Raw genomic sequence first — 25,355 nt, 5'->3', positions numbered from 1 at the left:
TGCATTTTAATATACATTACAAATATATTTAGAAAAGTTCAAGATCAGTTAGTGAATTTTCTCTGCCTTTTGTTGTTTGATTAACGTTAATTACACAGACGGTAGCAGGAACTTTAGGCTGCTTTCACTTTAAGACCCAATGCACGGATCTAGTATACTGTTACACGTAGGCCTGCGCGATTCTGGGAAAAATATGAATCACAATTTTATTTTTAGCTTAGAATTGATATCACGATTCTCTGCAACAATTTTTTTTCTCATGAAGTGTAATGTTTTATTGCACACATGAACCATGACAAAACAAACTGGCAGTACCAAAAAATATTTTTGACACATAGTAGATTGCATATCACCACAAGCCTGTAAACATAAGAGGCTTCAATGAATAAAGAAGAAACACTCTTTAACTGCTTGCCTTTTGTACAATTAGCATTCAACTGGCAATTCAACTAGGTTACCAAAAAAAGAAATTTAACGCACTGCACTGAATATGGCTCTAAATAGGCTAATTGAAACGTCATACAACATTCAAAATAGTTGCAGGATGGTATTGAGTAGCGTTTGTCCAATGTATGGATCATCTTTAGAAATCTGTCACGTTCTACGTTGTATCTTGGAACCATATCTTTTGCTAGATGGTAAGCAATGGCTTCTGTTATTTCCTTGCTCCTACTGGAGTTATGTGGGTATGGCATATTTTCTCTTTGCCTTTTGTTTGATTCGCATTAATGGCTCAATCGTCAGCAGGTTTATTAGACGCTGTCCCTTTAAGACCGAATACAGATCAAATAATATCATATTCTCCCATTTCTCCAAACCATTTACGACCATTTAAGACATAAACTGTGTTTAAGTGACTGCTCTCCAATCCGGTCATTTTGACATAGTCTAAGTGTTGCGTATTTGATGGTTTAGACGCGCACATGAAGCCTAATGTATAATGTGCAAGTCGGTCCGTTTCACACACAGCGTGCGAGCGCGCACACACACACACACACAAGCCACCTTTAAGTTGGAAACAGCGTCTCTTCTGTGGATTATTGTGCATTTAATAGCTCTTTTTATCACCAAACACATCCTGCATTTTAGCAACAGTAGACACTGCCTTTTACAACAATCACAGATTCTGACGTTAAGTTTAGGTTTAGGGAGAAATGACAGCGCTGCTGCTGTGAAGGGAAGGAAGTTGCACTCGACGGAACACGGCTAGTTTATAATAGTTTTACCGCATATCTTCTTTTTATAATCCTTGGAATTATATTAACTGAGGGTGAAGCCCTGAACTGACGAGTGAAATGCGTGACTAAAAGGCGCTTTGTCATTGGCTGAGGGTGAAGCCCTGAACTTTGTGAGAGCGGTCCTTTCAAAATAAAGGGCAATTAAAAAAAAAAAAATTAAATCGAAGTAATTTAAAAATTAAATCGTGAACAGGGTGAATCGAGATCGCAATTTTATAACGATTTATCGTGCAGGCCTAGTTACACGTGTTTTCTTTCTCAACTGTTTATGTTCACTTAAGAAAAAATCGACTATTTATGAGGACATCATTTTGTATGTGTTTTGTCTGTTCAAGTGCAAGAAGACGCGAAAGAGAACTAGTTCAGTTTTTGTACATTATGAGTGGTGGCTTTCTGTGTGTGTGCTTTGGATGTGTGCACAGCACAGAAAACAGCATGTCTTCTTGCGCTTTAATGGTTTAAAATCACATTAAAATGCACTCAACGGAATCAATAGGAGGAATAGAAATTTAAATTTAAAACATTTATTTAAATGTAATTAAATTTAAAATTATTTCAGTATCAGATTCCAGAATTCCCAACCCTAGTCATACATATTTATTGTGTGATATTTCTAGAGATGCACCATTAAGCAAGTTAACAGTCTTTGTAAATTAATATTTGAAGTATTAAATGCATGTTGTTGCACATCACATACACTACTGTTCAAAAGTTTGGGTCAGTAAGATTTAGTTTTTTTACAGAAATTAATATTTTTATTCAGCAAGGAATGCATTAAATTGATCAAAAGTGGCTGCAAGACATTTATAATGTTACAAAAGGTTTCCATTTCAAATCACTGCTGTTGTTTTGAACTTTATATCTATCAAAACATGTTTTACGTTCTCCACCAAAACATTAAACCACAGAACTGTTTTCAACATTGATAATAATACGGAGTTATTTTTAAGCACTATATCAGCATATAAGAATTATTTCTTAAAGGATTAGTTAACTTCAAAATGAAAATTTCCTGATATTTTACTCACCCCCATCTCATCCAAGGTGTTCGTGTCTTTCTTTCTTCAGTAAATTAAGAAATAATTTTTTTTGAGGATTTTTCTCCACGTAATGCACTTCTATGGAAACCAACGGGTTGAAGGTCCAAATTAATGCAGTTTCAAAGGCTTTGAATAGCTTCAAAGGGCTCTGCACGATCCCAGACGAGGAATAGGGTTTTATCTAGCGAAACCATCGGTCATTTTCCCCAAAAAATTTAACATTTTTTATAGTTTTTAACATAAATTGCTCATCTTGCGCAATCACGTATGAAAGGTTATGCTAGACGTAGGCAGAAGTACCGCCCCAAGCCAACGTGCGAAGACCAATACAAACAGCCTTTACCAAAAAAACCTCTATGCCCAACCTCAAAATCGTCCAACATCGTTGTATTACGTTTTTTGCTAAAGGATGTTTGTATTAGTCTTTGCACGTGCGCTTTGTAAAACAAGGGGAGGTGGTACTTCGGCCTACGTCTAGCGTGAGCTTTCCGATGTGATTACGTAATCCATGGCAAGCCGCAGAGCAGCGCAAGGTTAAAAAGTATATAAATGTTATTTTATTTTGAAAATGACCGATGGTTTCGCTAGATAAGACCCTATTCTTCGTCTGGGATCGTGCAAAGCCCTTTGAAGCCATTCGAAGCGCTTTGAAACCGCATTGATTTGGACCTTCTGCATGGATTAGGAAATCTTCATTTTGAAGTGAACTAATCCTTTAAAGATCATGTGACACTGAAGGCCGAGAAATGGCTGCTGAAAATTCAGCTATGCCATCACAGCAATAAAGTACACTTTAAATGTATCTTAAAGGGGTGATGAATTGAGAAATCAACTTTCCTTTGAGCCTTTGATATATAAAAGTTCATCGTGAAATAAGAATATCCTGTACGTTTCGGAGCTGAAAACTTCCTTGTTAGTCAAAGAAAAGCTTTTATTTACACCAGGCCCAGAAAACGCTCAATCTCAGAATATGTCGACCATTGACGTCATAGAATGCAGAAGCGCCGCCTCAAGCCCGCCCACCAACTCGTGGAGCTAAACGGGTCGCGTTACCGAGTAATAAACATGCAGATCCAGCTCACGTGCGTAAGACATTGCGCGTTTGTTCGCTTCATTTCACCGCGGAATCGACTGTAAACAAGATACAAGTCGAGACTGCATTTGCAGACATCCGGCTCCTTTATTTGAGGTGTTATTGGTTCATTCGTGATCCGACTCAGACATGTATGGGCCAGGGCTTGCAAAGCCCAACGTCCCGGGGCTATGTGTTTTTCAGACGGGCTACCAAAACGTATCATCGGCCTGTCGTGTGTGTGTGTGTGTACGGTTCACGGTTATATTCACTGATCAGGCCGGCTAAGTAAAAAAAAACAACATTCTAATCAATCGCGGGTGGATGAGAGATAAATCATTGTGCTTGTTTGATAAAGATATTTTGCGAGCCCTGTGAGCTTTTCCCCAGACGCTTTCAAAACAATCCCCGCATGTACTGAGGGGAGCTGAAGCTCATTAAATATGCAAATCTTATCCAATCCTAGCCGTGGGCGTTTACTTCCAAGTCTTCAGTGCGGCACGCCCATCAAAATCGGCCGTTTTTCAGAGAGCCTAGAAAACAAGACAGAAAATAGCCTATTACTTATTCATTATGATGTTTTTGAATGTAAAAACCACGCAAACGTCATAAGTTGACCTCAGACAACAGTTTAAAAAAGCCAGTTCATGACCCCTTTAAATTTTAATAGAAAATGGTTATATTTAATTCCAATAATATTTCACAGTATTTCTGAAATTTTATCAGATAAATGCATCCTTGGTGAGCATAAGAGACTTCTTTCAAAAACATTTTAAAAAATCTCACTGACCCCAAACTTTTGAACGGTACTGTATAAATGAAGAAAAATGCATACTGGTAACAAGCAAGTGACAAAATATTGGAATCTGTATTTTTGAAGATATTGCAATCTATCATTTGCAAAAAACATAAAGGCAAATCATAGTGAACCCCGGTAAATCATCTTACCATCCAATATCTGTTTTTTAATCCTGTTTTGTACTCAGGTGTATCGCTCGACTTCTGGCCTGAAAAGTTTTGACTTTTTGTCAAGCGACTGCTCCACTTTACTACTCGGTGAATGGAATGGAGATGTTGCTGTTGTTGACCGTAGAACTCCTGGGTGAGACCGAAATGTCAACATAAATGTTAAACATAACAGAGAAATATATTTATTTACATCATAAATTATAAAGGAAATGTGTGATTGCAGGGAATGTGAATCTTTGCATACCATGGCCGGAAACCCTATACGTTGTGTTCATGTCCATCCTGTGCAACAGCATTACTTTGTAGTGGCAGAGAGCAGGTATTACACAAAACTTCTCAACTAGACATTCATTTCTTTTTCACCAAATAATGATCAACGTAATGTTTCACAAGTTGCTGAATAAATTGCATACCTTGCAGATCGAACTATATTGTTTTTGTCTTTTTCTCCTTTTAGTCTTGTGAACATATATGATGTGCGTCATCTAAAACGAAGGAACAATCTAGCAGTCTGTGAACTCAACGGTCACACCCGCAGCGTCTCCAGTGCCTTTTTCTCCCCACTCACAGGCAACAGGGTTCTGACCACCTGCATGGACAACCAGATCAGGTGCTCAGAGATCACAAGTGTCACTGCTAGATCTGCTTGTATTAAATCTTCTTGCAAATGTACCAATAGAGGGTGCCAGAGCATCATGGCTATGACCATATTTGATGTGCCAGAATAGGTTAAATAGGCTTTGTATTCTTTTTTGTGTTTGTGAGTGTTTTCCCCCCTCCCTTACTACCTATTGTTATAAACTATACAAAGCAATTTACTATAAAATAGTCCTCCAAGAATTGTAAATGCCATCCATCCTCCAAACCTCTGTGGGGACTGCTGGAGCCTGAAGAATTGGAAATACATTAGATTTGTAATAAAATTATTTTATTAACTTTTTTTTGCAAATTTGTTTTAGGGTATTCAACACTTCCCAAATGGATGGCAATACTCCTATTCTAAAATCAATTGCGTAAGTATTGGTGCTGCTATCATGTCATGTTATTAACTTTTACTCTTTTACATATGCTATTCTTATAAACATTTTATCTGTCAACGAATCCTGAAAAATATGTATTCTTTTTTTTCTTTTTTTACTGTTTTCAACATGGATAATAAGAATAAAATAGAAAATATTTATTTTAATGTATAATACAATTTCACATTATTACTGTTGTTATTGTATGTTTGATGTAGCCTTGAGCATAAGAGACTTCTTTCAAAAACATTACAAAAACTTTTAAACAGTAGTCTATCTTTATAAAAATCATGATACAGACAAAATCAAAAGAATTACATAGCGTAAAAGGGGCTGCAAAAATGAGCTAAGCAGATGTAACACTAAGACCCCACACAAAGTGGGTGCAAAAATCAAACATTTTGTGTGCATTTATCTCTTATAAATGCATTCATATTTAATGCCGACTAGATGTCTGGATTATTCTGCAATATTTATTTATTTTTAAATCAGAGGTGCCCATTGTAACACCCGGCTAAAATCTTTCTATGTAGGCACAACATGCATACAGGTCGGTGGCTGTCCAAGCTGAGTGCAGTATGGGACCCCAAGTTCCAAGAATGTTTTGTGATTGGCAGCATGGACAGGCCTCGCCGAATTCAGGTATATCACGAGAGCGGTCGTCTCCTTCACACTTTTCGCAACATGGACCACCTGACCACGGTGTGCTCCATCACAGCATTCCACCCAAAAAGGAACACTCTGCTTGGAGGCAATTCAAGTGGGAGGCTGCACATCTTTACTGACTGTTTCATCAACTAGGAAAGATCAATTTATTTACCTGTTTGTTGAATTGATTTTGTTGGTTTTCTGCTTCCGTCCCTCTTTTCTTTCTTTTTTTAATACGCACAACATAGCACTTGCTTGTACTGTTGTTTTATATAAAATACGTTGTTTGTTTTTGTTCTTGTAACAATAAATATGTAATATTAAAGAGGATATAAAGACTTCAATAATCTAATCTAATCTTTTTTCTTTCAAATAATGCCACATGATACAGTCTCTGATAGCAATTTGTACCAGTATTTTCTTATGAACATGCTCATCCTGAATTCAAAAGCAAAGAAAGATAATAGTCCAATCTATAAGTCAGTTTAGCTCATTATAAATAAAAACATTCACTCTAATACATATTTAAAAAAAAAAAAAAAACAGGTTTATTTAAGAATTTGCAGAGTTGCCTTGAGAAACAGTTTACTATGAATGTGACAGGCTTTATGTCCTTTAATTACACCAGAACTCAAACAGTCAGTGATGAAAGACTCATCACAAGTAATTAATCTTTTTTTTTTCTTTTTTCAAAGTGCAAAATAAATAGCAAATCAATACAAAGGAACAGTAATTATCCACTCAGAGGTTGTTAAACCAAACTTCAGATTAGTTTAATTCTGGCAACAGTAGTGGTGCTCAGGAATGGGCACATTGGGCAGCAGATGGTCCTGTACCCGATGAAGAGATGTAGCTTTGGTACATAGGGCCCAGGCACACACTTTTTTTCTTACCCACACAAGCCTATCTACTCATGCAGATATCCAACCATTTACATGGGCCTTACATGTTTGATATTTTACACTAGAAATCTCTTGGTGTGTTTCTTTGAGTTGCTGTAAATGAAGGCAATATAAATGAAAATAACTGAACTTAATACAATAGACTGCTCTGAGGTACCACACAGATGAAGGCCACAAGGCTGCATGCACCTCCTATTTCCAAATTTTCCATATTCCCAACCAAAATTATATTAGGAGGACGGTGTGTATTAATACACAAGACTGCACGTGTATGCACCTGCATGTCATTATGCTAATGTTACGGGTATTAATGTAACCATGTGATCCACTTCATACTAAAAATACAGCGTTGATGTTTGTTCGAGCTGAAAAGAGTTAAAGGACTCTTTGCAAACTGTCGGTCCATTTCATTTGAGACGGAACCTAAGTGGCTACCCCATGAGATCAACCAGGAGGTCAAGATGGCCTCCAACTACCTGCTCATTAGCAACTCGGAAAAAGATGAGCATTGGTTCTCATGGAGTAACATCTCAATCAACTCATGGTTGATAAGTGCCAGCACAGGCCATTTGTTCCTTAACATTTATTCAGCTTGACTTTAATTCAAACAATTTTTATGCTGTATTGTAGTTTCCCACATCCTTCCCAAAATTATAATAGTCAAGTTCCTGGATGGCCACTTCAGAGAGCTTAGTTAGGTTCGGTGCATCATTGTTTTCCATATTCTCTGGTGCTGTAAAATTGAAGTTCTCATCCTCATAGTCCTCATGGGGCTCCATGTCTGATGGGCCATCTGCATCGAGTCAAAATGAAATTTATATTAGAAACGTGTAACTGCCATATTAGAGCATGTTGATTAAATACTGTTGTATTCTTCTTACCGTGTCCATCTGGGGAGACGTCCATTCCATGTTTGACCTTCATGTGTCTGCTAAGATTACCCTTCAGGTTAAATTTACTCGAACAGCATGCACACTTGAAGGGTTTACTACCGGCGTGGAGGTGCATGTGGCCCAGGAGGTTGTACATTCGGTTAAATGACTTTCCGCACACCTGTGGAAAATGAATCAAAAGAGCTTTACAAACCAGATGTTAAAAGTGTCAAAGAGGTGGTGTGAAGAGCCTTTTAAGTCTAACCTTGCACTTGAAGGGTTTCACCGGCAGGTGTACGATCATGTGAGTTTTGAGCGTCTGTTTCTGGACGAAAGATTTGAAGCACACGTGACACTGGAATGGTCGGACGCTGGCGTGAATTAACATGTGCCGCTTTAGGTTTGCAGACAAGGTAAACTCTCGGGCACATACGTCACACTTAAACCCCTTTGTTCCCTAATGGGGATAAAAGCACAACCAACAACTAAAATAAACCATGGCAAGGTCATAAAGGTGCTAAAAGGTTTGATGCAAATTGAAAATACATTACAAATGAATACATTTTAAATCATTTTGAAGTTTTTGACAGCAGTGAATAGTCTAAACAATTTGCAAACGTATTAAATATTTGTTATGGTATCAACTGAAATACTATACTGCAGTGTTTACACTGTATTAGGTACTAATGCTGGCTAGATAGATCTTGTGCTACAATGGGCATTGTTCAAACGAAAATGGTTGAGAATGAAATTGAGCAAAACGAAAATGGAGGGATGAAAAAAGAGAAAAGAGGCCTTTACCAGTCATTTACTGAATGAGTAAGAGAGATGGGAGGCGTTAAAGAGAACAGTAGACAGTAAAATTGGCTTGCATTAGGGAAAAGTACGAGGTTGTAATAAAGGTGAAAGGAAGAAAGAACGAAGGCAGATAATTAAAAGTGCAAACAGTCAAGTAAATAGTTGATAAATCACTCAAACCTTATTATCTAATATTATCTACACTACTTTGTGTGTGTGTGTGTATATTCTATAGAATAAAAGTTAGACACTAACAATTGGATTGGAAACGTTAGGACTACACAAAAGAGTTTTAAATGTGAAGTAAACTAGGAGTACACTCAGTTAACGATGGGTTAACCCCTACAGAGTTAAATGTTTTCTGTAATCTATCACTATCCCTTTACGTTACTGCTAGATGATGATCTAAATTGTAAAACGGTTGGAATGACCCAGTATTAGCCAATACCAATAATTAAAATGATGGCTGATTTACAGTTCTGGAAATTTGACTATCATACAATCATTGTTCACATAGGTATGTGACCAAACCATAACAGAACATAAAGACACTAATATAACAGCAGCAAGGATATACAGCTGTTTATAAACACAATAATACACTCTGTACCTTGGTAGCGCGGACTTGAGGCTTGTTTGTCTTGTGTGTTAGGGAGTGTTGGCGTAGCTGATGCAGTTGAAGAAACTGTAGGCCGCACTGACTGCAGGAGAAGGAGCGCTGCGTTTGGTGCTTCAGCAGGTGATTCTGCAGCTGGCTGCGGTAGGCGAACGACTTGTTGCACTGGCTACACTGGAAGGTGGAAGGTCCTTGGTGGCTCACCTGATGACGCTTTAGGTGGGCATAGGTTGGAAACTCCATGCCACATTGCGAGCAGACGTGGCACCGGCCTCGTTCATGCTTTACTTCGTGAGCACGGAGTTCACTTGGGTAGGCAAAACCACGACGACAAAAACGGCAACTGTAGGGCTTAACGTCGGTGTGCTGCAGCATGTGGCGCTTCAGGTGGCTGGTCTGGGTGAAGCCCTTCTTGCACACGGTGCACTTGTGTGGCCGTGTGCCCTGGTGTGTCAGCAGGTGCGTCTGTAGGTGGCTGGGTTGCTTAAAGAGTTTGCCGCAGTGTGGACACGCATGTGGCTTGATGCCATTGTGGCCCAGGATATGTGTGACCAGATTGTACTTGGAGGTGTACGACTTCTCACACATGCGGCACTTCCAGCGCTTCAGGCCCTCGCCAACGTCCACGCAGTACGACTCGTTGATCTGAATGTTGATGTCCAGCCGGTCGATACGGCGGCCACGGGGTGCCTCCCCTTCCACGGGCTCTGCCCAGAACATCCCCTCACTGTTCTCATCGAACTCCCCGACCCCTTCCATCTCGCCTCCCTCGTAGCCGACCTCACTAGCCTGAAAATAGCTGCTGATTTCCTCGCCGCCACTTCCTGCTTTCCCCATGTCATTTCTTCCGTTGTCCCTGTCCTCGGTCACCTCATCTACTCCTTTTTCATGTGTGTGGCTCCTGTTGCGTGAAGGCACCTCATGAGGTGTGTGGCTGTGGGAATGAGGGTGTAAATGTTGGTCAGACGGAGGATGCGTACTCTTGGGGTCTCGGACGCAGGTGGAGCAGCAGTTGTTGGGTTGGGGTTGGGGTTTGGGCAGGACCCTGTAGCTGGAGGGGTCCACCATCTGCATGCCTTCTCTGGGCACCATGTTATTCATCATGTGAGTGCAGGAGGGCAAACCTGGGGTCACAGCCTCTCCTTTAACATGTAACACCATATCTTGGTGCTCTACAGGGGGTTTGCTGTTCTCAGGTTGCCCCTGCCACCTTCTCTCGGCACAGCTGGAGTGCATATGCCCATCCTCGCCTAAATTCTCTCCAAGATAGTCGCCGTTGGCGCCTATAAGCTGGTCGGCGTACTCATAGTCCATTCTCTCACCTGGCGGAGCGGGGGACTCTTTGGGGTCTCCGGTGTAGAAGCCGTTGGGGGCGATGGTGGCGCCAAAGACGTCGGTCTGTGAGATGAGTCCCAACACAGCAGCTTGGGCCAGCGACAGGACCACCACAGGGTCTGTCTGTGTGCCTGCGTCCATCTGCTGGTGCATGGCCTCAGAATAACATCTGACCAGCCGCTGTGTCTTCTCCTCCTGTAGAGCACAAACATAAACACATGCAGATTAGTTTAGTAGGCCTAAATGCCGTTTCTCTATTAGTTTGAAACTTCCTGAAATCATTTGCAAACTTTTATCTTAAGATATTGTGTGCGGTTAAGGTATTGTGACCATAGCCAAGTTTACTTGGATATTTTTTGCCTGTTTTGTTATCGACAAAGTGACTGTTGCATAAGCTTTGTTGCATCTCTAAAAAAAATTTGTCCTATATGCAACATTTTAGGGTCCATAAAAAAAAGATTGGTACAGTGAAATGTTTGGTCACATAGCTACAAACTTTAACGTAAGCCTTGAACATGCAGTCAAGCCAGTCGCTGTTTGACATGGCCAAGAACGCACAGTATATTCCGATCGTTATTTGTTCTGGTTTTAGAGTTCAGAAACATCTAATCAATCAAAAACATTTTCAGAGACAGATGCAGCTGTAACCTAAACATTTTAATAGTGTAGGCCTTTATTTAACTTTTTTTAAATGGTCAATATAGCTTAACTAATGCAGTCTTAACAATTCTAAATTTCGTTTAGAGCTTTTTGGATTCAACCCACTTTATTTTCCTAGTTTATTTCAGATAAAATTATGTTACATATTAATAATAATTACATAATACATAACTAGTAATACATATTTATAAAATTATTTTATTAACAAGTGTCATGTTTGTCATTTTCATTTCTCAATTAGCCAGCTTCTGACCATGAAATGTTACCTTTTTGCCAGTATTGGAAACTTCAACAGCCTTTCTTCGTTTGACAGACAAACTTCTATTTTATTTATACCCATTTTTATTTTTTACGAGCTGCAGACATTTTCAAGGCGTTATATTTTCCTCATCCATTTTGAAACAAAACTGTATTGTATATTATTACATTGTATACATACAATTATTTTTAATTAACAAAGTGTCATGTTTCTTTTTTTGTACTTAGTTATAAAGACTATTTAGATTTAATATTTCACATTTTAAGTTGACTAAAATTTAAGTCAGCACAAACACTTTAAGTTGAAACAAATTTTAGTGTACAGAATGCAATTTGACTTTTTCTTCAAAACAAAACGAATACATTTTAACTTGTTTAACTTGTTGAAACATTAAATTAAGATGTGTAATCAAGAAAAAAAAACATGTTTTATAAATTTATTTTATTTATTTAATATACAATATGAAATAATAGATTTAATGCACCTTTGAAGTACAGAGAAACGGTGCTTTAACAGGAACAAAACCACAAACGCGGACGTTGTGGGTATGGGTAATTATGTCATGTGACCACATTTAAAGTATTGACAGAAGTTATGCGTTAAAGTTAAACGGAATAAGATTGTCGCCATTTGCAAAATGTATCAATAATTGCCATTTCCATCACCTATATCGGTAAACATTTTGATCCGTTAAAGCTTTTTCCTCATAAAAAACCTGGTTTATCACACCGTCGGCTGAACCGATGTTGCCATGTTAAAACAAACGATTGCGATTCTGTTTGGTGCCACTAGTGGTGCAAAAAAACAAACAAACACTTAACCTTTAAGAAAAAAACTGCTTTGATTGGCTTAAATGTAAACTTTACCCAAACATTTGAATTGTCATCACCCTCATGTCATTCCAAACCCGTATGACTTTGAAGAATGGTGGTAACCAAACAGTTTTGGTTAGCATTGACTTCCATTGTACTCTCCCTTTAAAAGTCACTCAGCGCTGTCTAGTATTCATACTCACTAACACAAAACCTCATTCCCTCAGATAGGTGACTCTTTTTAAGGAGGATTCCACACTTTGAGAAAATCCAAACTCTGCTTGAACATCATGCAAATCATCTAACAAAAGTAATTATGTAATGATGACTGTGCTAGATTTTAAGAACAACCATATATCTTTAAAAAGACAGTGAAAGACTATACAGATTAAGGGGAAGAGAATGAAGAAAGACAGACAGACAGCAAGGAGAACTAGAAAACAAAGTTTATTGAGACAAACTTTAAGTTGGCTTGGGAAAGCCTGACCAGAAAGTTTGAAGAAGTTTAAAGAAGTTAGAAGTTTAAAGTAGTTTAAAGTTAGATTGATAGATTAGTTGAAAGAAAGAAATATGAATGAGTTAGAAAGAAAGATGGATTAATTAGTTAGAAAGAAAGAAAGAAAGAAAGAAAGAAAGAAAGAAAGAAAGAAAGAAAGAAAGAAAGAAAGAAAGAAAGAAAGAAAGAAAGAAAGAAAGATGGATTAGTTAGAAAGAAGGATTAGTAAGAAAGAAAGAAAGAAAGATGGATTAGTTAGAAAGAAAAAAAGAAAGATTAGTTAGAAAGAAAAAAGAAAGATTAGTTAGTTAGAAAGAAAGAAAGAAAGAAAGAAGGATTAGTAAGAAAGAAAGAAAGATGGATTAGTTAGAAAGAAAGAGAGAAAGAAAGAAAGAAAGAAAGAAAGAAAGAAAGAAAGAAAGAAAGAAAGAAAGAAAGAAAGAAAGTGAGAAAGAAAGAGAGAAAGAAAGAAAGAGAGAAAGAAAGAAAGAAAGAAAGAAAGAAAGAAAGAAAGAAAGAAAGAAAGAAAGAAAGAGAGAAAGAAAGAAAGAAAGAAAGAAAGAAAGAAAGAAAGAAAGAAAGAAAGAAAGAAAGAAAGAGAGAAAGAAAGAAAGAAAGAAAGAAAGAAAGAAAGAAAGAAAGAAAGAAAGAAAGAAAGAAAGAAAGAAAGATGGATTAGTTAGAAAGAAGGATTAGTAAGAAAGAAAGAAAGATGGATTAGTTAGAAAGAAAAAAAGAAAGATTAGTTAGTTAGAAAGAAAGAAAGAAAGAAAGAAGGATTAGTAAGAAAGAAAGAAAGATGGATTAGTTAGAAAGAAAGAAAGAAAGAAAGAAAGAAAGAAAGAAAGAAAGAAAGAAAGAAAGAAAGAAAGAAAGAAAGAAAGAAAGAAAGAAAGAAAGAAAGAAAGTGAGAAAGAAAGAGAGAAAGAAAGAAAGAGAGAAAGAAAGAAAGAAAGAAAGAAAGAAAGAGAGAAAGAAAGAAAGAAAGAAAGAAAGAAAGAAAGAAAGAAAGAAAGAAAGAAAGAAAGAAAGAAAGAAAGAAAGAAAGAAAGAAAGAAAGAAAGATGGATTAGTTAGAAAGAAAGATGGATTAGTTAGAAAGAAAGAAAGAAAGATTAGTTAGAAAGAAAGAAAGAAAGAAAGAAAGAAAGAAAGATGGATTAGTTAGAAAGAAAGATTAGTTAGAAAGAAATATAGATTAGTTAGAAAGAGATAGATAAATAGAAAAAGGTTGAAGATATATAGATAGATAAAAACAGTTTATAGATAGATATATAGATAGATAGATTAGTTATTAGTTAGAAAGAAGATAGGTAGTTTAAAGCTTAATTGAGTATCAATGGCTTCTAGCAGTTTAAGTTAAACAGTTCAAACAGTCATGAACCTTTGGTCCAGGGCTCTGAACCGGTTCAAGGAACGAAAACGGAAACCAGGAACGAAAACCGGAAACGAACGAAATTTTAAGAGGAACAAAAACGAAATCAAAATCAATTGGAATCGTTCTGAACAGAAACGTTCATTTGAAATGACCATTAACCGGTTAATAACGTTATTTTATCGTTCTCTTTAATATTTAAATTTGGCAGTGACCAATAATGAACAGAGTAGTACAGCATGTGGCGTTGACGGATCAAGCGTGAGTGAAATGCCCGCGCACCATCATCTATGAATCTACCAGTACGCAAGTCAGTGTAGAGCGCGCATTTTCATGCCTCAAGTAGACATTTCTTTCCCCACTGAGGTCTACAATGAAAGCGCATAAGCAGTACGGACTTTGAGCTCAAATAGTCTGATTTAGGCTAGTTTGTGGATTTCGTTTAAGCCTATCCAAGTAGGTTACTAGCATCTATCAAACATTTTTCCTATAGTCTTTCAGATTGCCAATACAGGACAGGTCAATGTTGACGGTTGATGCTTTTAATGGTATGTTATATTGCATTAAATGATCAAGCTTTATTAGCTGACTGAATTTGATTATGATGCAAGGACGTGTTGCGCAGTGTTTGCTTTGAAATTACCAGTTGACAGTGCATTAAAAGAGCAATGGTTATCCAGTTTATTTATTATTGCAATTTTTAAAACAAGTTGTGTTGAAAAAAAAGTTATGTACAAAGAATGTTATCACTCTTCTGAAAAGAATAGGCATATGAGGGCCACTTTCAGCTCCATTAAAACAGGTCAATATTTGTTCCGCTGTTTATGCTTTGTAATTAATGCATGTATTTCTGTTGTGGTTTTAAAAATGTTATGAAATAATTATTCAAGTTTAATTACCATGCGTTATATTATTATTGAGTGAAAATAAGTCCTTATTTATACATATTTATTTAAAGTATAGGCTAAATTAAAATAATGTTATTAACCGTTTTTTTTTTTTTAAATCAAACCGTTTTCGGAACAGTAATGTTTAATGAGGAACGCAAAAACGAAAACGTTAAAATATCGATTCTGCTCGGAGTGAACCGATTGATTTTTTATCCGTTTTTAAGCCCTGCTTTGGTCAATGAAAGTCTATGGGATTTTTATGATAGGCCTATTTAATATTAATTTTTAGGAAAACCGTAATTCAAATCAGTCTGAAAAGATATAGCACACTAAGTCAGCTAAGGAGTAGCAGTCAGAAAATTTTGGGTCATAAAAATAATAATAAGTTTAAATAGGATTTCAGTAAGTTGGCTTTCTCAAGCCAACTTAATGAGTGAGTTAACAGAAAGAGGAGTAGAAAAAGAGAGGGAGGGGCAGAGAGTGGCTGGGTGAGTGAGTGAAAGCAAGCAAGAAAGAGAGTGAGTGAGAAAGAAATAGAAAGAGACTGGAAAAAAATGAAAGACAGGCAAGATGAAGGATTAGGGTGTAAGAGAGACAACGGAGACTGAAAGCAGCTGAAACACTATGATGAATTTCAAAACTGATCAAATAATACATTTTTAAAAATCCCCAAATAAAACATTGCGGTAATTAAAAACAAGAATCAATCAGATATACACTATACAAAAATATGTTGAGCCGTTTGATCAGACCACTCAATTGGGCCATCCGGTTTAGTGAACCCACACACACACACACACACACACACACACACACACACACACACACACACACAAACAATCTGCAAAACAAACTGAGCCCTCAGAAGGCATCGGAGCAGTTGCGAGGGGAACTCACCACATTTTTCTTGGTCTGTGGCTTCAGGTGTTTGAGAGATCTCATCCTGAGGCAGAGTCACAGGTTCAAATTCACCCGCTGCCCTCCCCTTCATACATTATATGTTCTCTGGACCAAAACAGACACTCTCTCCTCTGTGTTTCTCGTACTCTCTCTCTGTTCTCTGTGTATGTGTGCTCTCTTTTTCCTCTCTCCCTCTTTTTCTCTCTCTGCTTTCCCCTCCCCCACTCCCCTCTCTCTCTCTCTCTCTTTCTGTCTCTCTCTCTTTGGCGCAAGCAAGCACACACACACATACAGTGCTCTTTTCCCTCACTCCCTCCCTCCCCCTCTTTTTCTTTCTTTCTTTTTCTTCCTTTCTTTCTTTCTTTCTTTCTTTCTCTTCCTCTTACCCTCTCCAACTGTCTCACTCAGACATTCTCTCTTGCATACACTTGCGAAACACGTTTGAGAACACAAACATTCATGCTGTGAAAAAATTGTGAGCTCAGCTATAAAGACATAGGCATATATGTACATCACTGTGAGCACACAAAGAGAAGATGTGTTTGACAGAGCGTAAAAACAAGCGAGCTGCAAGAAAGTCAAATACAGAAGACATTCTAGAAAACAATCCGGATATGATATCAAATTAAAGAGGAGTACAAAATGGATATGCATAAGCAGGTGGAAAAAAGAAAACCATCAGACAGGTTCAAGTTTTGTCTAGCAGGCTGACAGAACAGAGGCTGAGAGAGCATACATGCATCTGAGAGAGTTTGCCAGACGAGGACCTTTTGGCCTGTGCGCTGACTCTGAGAAACAGGAGCGTTCAGCATGTCTCTGTTTTAATGCTCAGCAGACACTATGTGATGTGCATTTATGGTCTCACATATGAGTATCCATTTTTTTATGATGCATTTAAGCTTCCCTGTTTTTCATATGCCTTTACTACATGACTGTCACACACATTCAAAAGGTACTTCCAGGTACACGAAAACAAAAATGAAGTCAATATGAAATGGAAAATCAAAATGCATGTTATTGATCTCATTGTTAAGGATTTCCAATGAAATAACAGACTTTTCTCTGGTGACGCATACTGGACTTCTCCAATCATTTGGTCTGCATAAACCCGCCCCTTTTCATACAATAAACCTCAGGCTTGCATTCAGATCTCCAAACAATAAACAATCAATGAATTTAACCAAATCCCCACCACACTTCTTTTTGATTATCCATTTTACTCGGATGTCCATCACAATAGAGAAGAAAATATCTGTTGCTACATTTGTTACATCGCAGCTTCAACATAACATCACTAATAACAGGATGTAGATTTTGATAGGCACTTTATGACATCCAGTTAAATTCAAACCACAATAAGTAAACAAATAAGCAATAAGGTAGGAGAAGCCATGCTAATTGACTTTGCAGGCGCTAAGGTACCTCACGAAACAGACTTCTGAGGCAGAATAACAGTTTAAATGATCTACAACAAAATAGAGAGAGCTTTTGTGATAACTAAGTGAATATTTAATTAGTCCAATAGTGATTTCTCGCTAGAAATGACACAGATAGTGGAAAACGTTGGTCAAAAACGTACATTTACACACAAACTGACGACCAACAGCAACTTTTAGAAGCCATCTTGATTTTTTAACTTAATTGTTACAGGATGGAACGCACAGGACTCTGGGATATCAATACGCAAAGGATACGTCTATGCTGCCTTCAAAAATCGGGTCAGGTGAAGGAATCTCAAGAGACAGGAAGTTAAGCTAACGTTGGATTCTGACGTCCCTTGATGCCTTACCTTACCTTGGAATGCATCTTCTGAAGGCAGCATTTTTAAGCTTTTGGACGCAGACAAAGTCACAACTAATCAGTGTGCATTGTTTAGTTTGAATTTAATTACAAAACTATATATACATAATTATGAATATGGTTTTGCACTCAGATTCATGAAAGCACTTTTGAAAGCGCAATTTATGTATAAAGGTTTTATGAACCATTCATCCACACAGAAATTCATTCTGCTTGTGTTTCATGAATGAGGCCCATTGTTCATTAGTGATTAAAGTTCATTTAGAACTGTAGGATATAATTACACCTTATTTCAACATTAATTCACAATTATTGTGCGAGTATTGCTTTTTAATGGATTCAAGATCAGTAGATATACCTCCATTTAAAATGGCTGAGAGAGAGAAGGATTGTGAAAGAAGAGAAAATGGAGGGATGAGGGAGGAGAAGAGAAGCCTTTGCCAGTGAGGAGGGAGAGAGGGAGGGGGGTATTGTGAGAGAGCAAATGGTGAGAGAGCAATCGAGGGAGAGAGGGGAGGAGATAAAGAGAACAGGAGAGGGAGGGGAGAGAGAGAGAGAGAGAGAGAGAGAGAGGAGGGAGAAAGATACAGAAAGAGAGAGAATCACAGCAAAAGAGAACGATGGAGGAAAAAAGTAAATAAAGAGAAAAAGTTAACTCGGTGTGTGTTGTGTGGGTACTAAATGGGAACAAATGGGAAAGGAGAGAGAATTCAAAACATTTGGGGAAGGGAAGGAAGAGAGAGAAAGATTGAAAGAGTCTCCCCAGAGAAAGGTCTGCACATCTCAGAAATATACCAAGGAATTTGGTACAATGTTATGAATTCAAGTGTGCAAAGAAGTTGAATAATATTCAGCAAGCACAATCACAAGATACAAATCAAATATGAGCAATGTTTTGACAGTTAATATGCAGATGAAATGTCTTGATATTAAGTGTTTAGCATTACCCAATGCTGCATTTCTACTCTAGTCAAAACACAGTTACTACATCATCACTAGAACTGACAAAAAAAAATGTATATAGATTTTCAAATCCATTCACATTTCTCTAAATCTGATTACAGCTAAACCCATCTGTCACAGATCACAATAAGAGGCCTGATTTCAGCCTATAACTCTTGTTTTGACAAAATGTGTAGCAGAACTGTCTTGTATACTTTTGTAAATCGTAAGCACTGGCAAAAGACAACTAATTAATTACAAACACTACGTAGAAGCAGGAATCCAACAAATAAAACAGTATTAGCCACCATCTAAACTACTTTTAAGTTAATCTTGAATAGCAAGGACAGAACAATCCCTGCACTAACACCTCCACTAAAAACCTTGTAACAACACTATCACTCGGACGTTTTTTAAAAGAAAATTATGGAAATAAAAATCATTCATGTGCTATTTTTGCTCCTCTGCCATTGTCTTTGTTGTCTCAAACGTAAAACCAATATAGATGCTAGCCACATGCAAACAGAAAACGATTTTGGATTGACCACACAAAGGGAATGATTGCTTTTCCTGACTGCACTTAGAGAGTTTTCAGAGCAGCAAAGGTACAGCATGTAATACCCAGATAAAGACCACTGTGGCGTGATTCACTGGACTGTTTCCAATAGCATCTAGGTCAGTCAAGCTACAGAAGCATCACGTAATAATGTTTACATTATAACGAAGCAAGAATTACAATATAAAAGTTGTCCCATGCAGCAAAGTCTTTAAACGGTGACAGTGATTAAAGCTCAGTCTAAACTACAGCTATATTTTTCACAAATATAGTACAGATTTGTGGTTTATCTTCTTTCATGCTTCATCAAGCACATGAAGGGCATCTGCACTTTTTTGCATCTACAAATTGTGCCATTATTTTTTATAAGAAAACAATGTGTATTTTTAGACAAAATTTCAACAACAGCACAAATATGAGTTAGGGATGCACCGATATGAACATTTTGGCCGATACCGATAACTCTTTATATTTGCAAGCCAATAACCAATATATTGGCCGATAAATCTTAATCCAAATTTTATATAATTTTTGAGAGCCTGATTACAAAAAGACAAGTTTCGCCATAAAAAGCCATGTCCCAAGCACACAATTATAATGTTCTCCTTATAATTTGATGTAATTTATATGCTGCACTTAACTTATCTAATTTGTTACATTTATCTTCCTTTTTGAAGTGATTCTAATATTTCAAGCAATTCAAAACCAGCATGGTGTACAAAGTGCATCAGCTGGAGGAAATAATCCATTATTTATCTGCTTTAATGTATCAGCCAAATTTTCTTATCGGGCCTTTAATGATAACATAAAAAAAAAATCAACATATATTGGCCAGTACCAATATTTTGGTCGATATATTGTGCATCCCTAATAAGAGCATTACATCAAGCAAGCAAGTAGAAACATATACAAGAATTCAATTACCATCTTTCCCAGCTAAAGCATCTCAAGTAGAGCTACTTTTATAAAGATTGACTTTTAGATTTGTGAAGGTTATAATGGCAATAAAACCACAAATATCATTCTCATCTACAGATACCTGGGTGAAACACTGATTATGTCACTAAGGAGTGCGTGATAGAGGAAAACGGACTGGGCGATTTTACAGCATTAAAACAAATGCTTCCCACATCTCTCATCAACTTACTTTAAAAGAGCTAAGATTATTTTATTTTAATTTTTTTAAGAAAAAATAAATTATTCACCTTGTGTAACCTTAACTGACATCTGTAGGCCTACATTGCCTCATCAAACCTGTTCATTACTATTTATATGTGTAAAAAAAACACACTGGTGGACTGACATGGGTTTTTCAATTACCGACACCACTATCTAGATAGCAGAGTGACCAATTGCTGAAATATACTGTACTATATCAAGCATTGCTATTTACATCATTTTAAATAGTGAACCACCCATTCACATCAAAGAGGGTATACAACAACTATAAAACTTTAATAATTGTTCTAAACTCAACTATAACGATAAAAACCTGTTCGCCCCAACACTGATAACTATAAAGATAACCATACTGATAACTATACTAACGGACAATAACATTCTGTTTATTATAAGCATGTGCTGCAGGTTGGTTCTTATTGGCTGTCAATGCTTTTTTCGTTCATCAGATTTTAAAAAAATTGTCTTAAAGTGATTCCAATTATATAATTACTCTGTATCGTTACCGTCATAGCTGTGGTTTGGACTCTCCAATTATCATAGATTTAAGGCCCAGCACATGAAGAACAATAACTATAACGATAACTATAATTATAAAATATAACGTCTCTGGTTAGGAGAAACACCTTTCTCCTAGAAATCCTGAAGCCTGATTGAAATAGCCAATGACATTCAAGCAGGTAAATTAGAGGCGGGAACACCTCCTATATATTGAGGCACTGAATGACATTTCCTCAGAATCGTTTGACTAAATAAGCCACTAACGAAAAAAACCCTGAGCATTGTAGTAACACTGCAAGAATCCAACATCTCGTTCCTTCATTTCAGGGAACCAAGTAACAGTAACCAGAGATTACCATCATCAGTAATCTCACAGTTGCATCATCTGTGATGCTATGGGTAACGTGCTCAAGCCATGTTACTGCGAAGGGTGCTCAGCACAACCGGAGCTAATGCACAGTATCTCACAGTAGGAATACTGCATTAGAAGATATATTTAATCACAAGTTGCAAAGCAGCACATGTCTTACGAAAGTATCTCTCTGGTGCTAACATGCAGAACTACCGGACCTAGTTACACACTGGCGTTTCAGGGGTTCAGAGTAAATGGGCCGGCTAAGCAGCGGAAGCATCAGCGCTGCTTTGCTATGACAAATGCAGTAGAGCACCTGGTTAAAAAACGGCAAAACTTCCATGGCCACTGTAAGGGCCGCTCACACCAAGAACGATAAATATAAAGATATATAACTATATTAGCATCCACACTAGAGGACGATATTGTTCTTTTAGACAAGTGCATGCTTGTCTTTCCTTTTAAATGCTCGAGCTTGTTACAGCAGGATGGAATCTGATTGGCTGTCAATGTTTTTTCCGTTCTCGGGCTGGGTAAAATCGTTCTAAAAGTGATTCTAACAATATCATATCAAGGGAGGACCTTGACGCTTCGTGAAGGTATGATGTTTGGGCTACGAGTCCTTGGGACACATCAAAGACTCTGGCTCCTTGTGTGAAGCTGAAGTGGGAGATGGCAGCGGTCGGGACGAGGAACGCTGCGCAGATAACGAGCGAGAGCGTAAGGGAGGAAGGGCTCCGGCGCACTTTGGTATGAAATGTTTAATCGACTGTTTTTAAGCCTCTGTGAAGCGCTCTGCAAAGGTCTCCACTGAGCTACCAAATAATCCAGAGGGGTTCACAAAGGCGTTAAGAAGGACAGCTTTCTCCGCTGCATTCACATCACTGAAGGCGTTTCTCAATGTCAAGGAAGGATCCTCGGAAGCCAGAATTCCGAGGATGCTACGTCATCGACGTCCGTCGAAGGGCTGTTCCAATGTCGAGGATCCTCGGAATTTCAACCAAGGTCTGAGTCTTCGTTCGAAAAATATGCCATATACAGGAAAGGATGCATACGAGTAGACTTCGCGCACTTAGCGTTCTCAAATCACCCACAATCCTATGCGCGCAGCTTTGCTATCTTGTTCAAAAAATACAAAATATCGGACGTTGCCGGAGTCTGAGCGTTAACGGGGCAATATGCTTTCAAGTGTAAGTATTTATGTTACCAAACATTTGTTATAACCATAGTAAATATAAGTAAAGTTTAACTTTTAAATGCCAGTACCAATTACAACCGTATTGATATTATACAAATGACGTTATTGATGGCTAACGGACCTTTTCACTGACGTAATGAGGCAATTATGTGCACTTGCTAGCCTGTTCCATTTACTTGTTCTCCGAATGCTAAAGAGGAGCCTCGCCTAGCCTCTGAAAGAAGTGACTTGGATGGACCAATCCTGCAGAGGAAGGATCCTTGACATTGAGAAACACCTTGAGAGTCAGCCAGAGGTGGCAGTCCAGCACAACCAAACTGCCCATAGTGCAGTCATCTTAGTACCCCACAGGGCAGGACCACTCCAGTTTTAATTTCCTTCAATGCTTTAGAAATCACGCAGAAGAGCTCCTCCTCCGCATATCCAGTGTCCCTGTGGTGGGTTAGGGATTCATCTACGGGGCTAGCAGACCAATCCACTGAATTGGCCAACAGCATGTTCAATGCCATAGTCAGTAAAAGAAATGGACACAGCGACCCCATAGACTTCACGGAGAAAAATTGAAGTCATGTAGAAGCACTCACTTCCTGATGGCTGAGCGTACTGCGCAGCCTCAGACTGAGCTTTACGACGTAGATGTGACGTGAGCAACCTGTCCGCCAGTGGCAAGTCTTCTAGTAGTTGTGCAAAGTGAAATCTGAATCACGTTGAAATATTTTGTCCCGTTGCTTTTGGCTCTCTATGGTCTTCTCGACATGCTTCTCCCTTAACTTTAACGGACTTTATGCCTCCACGTCCCCCCAATTGCCTCATAGACAGTAAAAGATTGCCTGCGAGCTTCTCCTCCTGTCTATACAGCAATTTCTCTACTGCGCGCCGAGAGTCGCGTGGTTATGACGCAATCGTTAGCCTATTTTTTTACAAAAATGGCTTCTACGGGTCGATAGTGTAAGCTACAAGGTAATGGAGCCTTTTATACATTGTCGTGTTTCTTTAGAAATAAACAATGATCAAATGGAGTCTTTAAACGCCTCAGATGTAAAGATATTCGCTGTCAAATTGACGCCAAAATGAATGGAAGTCAATGGGATGCTAACAGCAGGTGATGGCTTGGTTAGCAATGGCTGCCCCTATAGAAGGTATGCTTTCCGGGTGCTGGATTACCCCCTTGTCCAATGCTCACCAGGTGCTCCAAGCGTGACAAGATCGTTGGCGCCTGAAGGGAGGACGGGAGCTTGTTTCCCATAGTGTCACAGATGACGCAACGTTAAAAGACCGATATTGAAAGGGAACTAGCTATAACTATATTAGAGTCCACACTAGTGAACGATAACAAACTGTTTATTATAAGCACGTGCAGCATTTTCTTTGTCTTCAGGTGGATTCTGATTGGCTGTCAATGTTTTTAAGCGGTCGTCAGCTAGAAAAAAATCATTTTTGAAAGTGATTCCAACGATATCGCTCCTCTGTCCATTATTGTTGATATCTGGACTCCACTATATTCTTTAAAAATGTTGAACGGTTTTTAAAACTTCTTTAAAAAAATCTTTATCATTAACATTAGTTATCATCCTTGGTGTGAATGGGCCCTTCAGACTGATTAATACAACTTAATACTTATACTTAGCCAATATACTTAATTAAACTTTATACTTATTGTCTCACTTATCGTGAGAACGGCCTTTAACGAAACAAAGGAATGATATTGTCTAAGCGCAGAGGACAAATGCATGTGATAAATATCATACTTGGTGTGAATGGATCCGAAGTAGGTATAGTAATTTATTGGCCTAAAACATCTTCATATTGGTCTATCACTTAAAAAACATGCACTTCATAGACCTATACATTAATATACTTCAACCATACACTCCATATTTGGACAGCATCGTCTTCAAAAGTCAAATTTACACAAGCTTCATCCAAGGTGAGTCTGAACACATGAGATGCATAAACTGTCCCCCAGATGGTAAAAGAACTATGATGTTCTTTCAGCACACAGAACATCAGATCTGAAGACGCGTGACAATTATGCACCTGACCTGCTCTCAGAGATGTTGACAAACAATTCCAGTGATCATCGGTGTTTAACATATTCACTCACTCACTATCTTTAAAATAAATATGGCAACGAATACCCATGAACCACACTACGACAAATCCCCCGCAAATTCACTAGCCGGCTAGCTACATCTTAAAACTTCCCCACATTCTTCAGCATCAGCAGCTACATTCAGTCCAAATGTAAAGAGTTGTGAAAAGAAACTTCAGAGAGGGAAACTTGAATCCAGTCTGCACGAGGATGGGCCTGTCTTAAGTTTTGCTCCGGTCATACAGTGAGCTAGGCTAACCAAAGGCGAGTGTGGCCTGCTCTATTCGTTTATGCGGCTCTTTTTCACTCCCTCCATTCCCCTCCCGACGCCATCTGTTTGTGCCATGAGAGAATGTGGAAGTAAAGAGAAACCGCGACATTTTGGCTCTATGAAATGACCTAAATACGGAATCGCTTCCTCGCAAATACGAGCGCAAATCGTAATGTAGATGTCAGATGAAAAGCGGAAATGTAAATATCAGCATCCAGTTCAGAGTGCACATTATATTTTGAGGCCAGTTATACACAAATCGGTGAGTTTCGCTGGGATAGACAGTGGGACAGCCGGGCTTTTTTTCGGGGGTTATTCGATCAGTTTCGTTTTCTGTTTCTATGGCAATAATGAACGGACCGTTGTCGAACTTACCACGCTCCAAAAATCGGGTGTATACGTAGAAAACACTTTGGAAGATTTGAATGTCGCTTTCTAGTTTGAATTGTTGCTGGTCTGGTTCTCTGTGTTCGGCAGGAAGGAAGGAAGGAAGGAAGAAGGGAATGAGAGAAAGAGTGACGTGAACGAATAAACAGCCCGGGCTCCTCCTCGCTGTCACAAGT

The 25,355-nt window shown here is 38.2% G+C and overlaps 2 protein-coding genes across 4 annotated transcripts in view; one reads left to right on the top strand and one right to left on the bottom strand.

Annotated features, from left to right (window-relative positions):
• wdr76 (WD repeat domain 76) overlaps nt 1–6,335 on the top strand; it is a 9,161-nt gene extending 2,826 nt beyond the window's left edge. Inside the window, exons 12-16 of one of the 2 annotated variants that reach the window (XM_079842399.1) lie at nt 4,337–4,452; nt 4,543–4,638; nt 4,777–4,929; nt 5,279–5,332; nt 5,872–6,335. In XM_079842399.1, coding sequence (XP_079698525.1) covers nt 4,337–4,452; nt 4,543–4,638; nt 4,777–4,929; nt 5,279–5,332; nt 5,872–6,139 — 687 coding nt within the window. In that variant the 3' untranslated portion in view covers nt 6,140–6,335. The remainder of the gene's footprint in view (nt 1–4,336; nt 4,453–4,542; nt 4,639–4,776; nt 4,930–5,278; nt 5,333–5,871) is intronic. The other variant, XM_079842398.1, reaches the window with a different exon arrangement.
• znf710b (zinc finger protein 710b) lies at nt 5,456–25,355 on the bottom strand. Of its 2 annotated transcripts, none has more exons than XM_079842377.1 (5): nt 25,168–25,355; nt 9,169–10,704; nt 8,026–8,217; nt 7,770–7,941; nt 5,456–7,681 (listed from the first exon to the last, which is right to left on the bottom strand). In XM_079842377.1, the coding sequence occupies exons 2-5, from the start codon at nt 10,660–10,662 to the stop codon at nt 7,503–7,505; spliced, it is 2,037 nt and encodes a 678-aa protein (XP_079698503.1). In that variant the 5' UTR covers nt 10,663–10,704; nt 25,168–25,355; the 3' UTR covers nt 5,456–7,502. The 2 variants fall into 2 exon arrangements, with proteins under 2 accessions (XP_079698503.1, XP_079698502.1); XM_079842376.1 differs by lacking the exon at nt 25,168–25,355 and adding an exon at nt 15,899–16,224.

Source organism: Gobio gobio (genome assembly GCF_949357685.1).
Source record: "Gobio gobio genome assembly, chromosome: 2".
NCBI classification, from domain to species: Eukaryota; Metazoa; Chordata; class Actinopteri; order Cypriniformes; family Gobionidae; genus Gobio; species Gobio gobio.
Note: the sequence above shows the minus strand (reverse complement) of the source record. Positions and strands in the feature narration are given on the sequence as shown.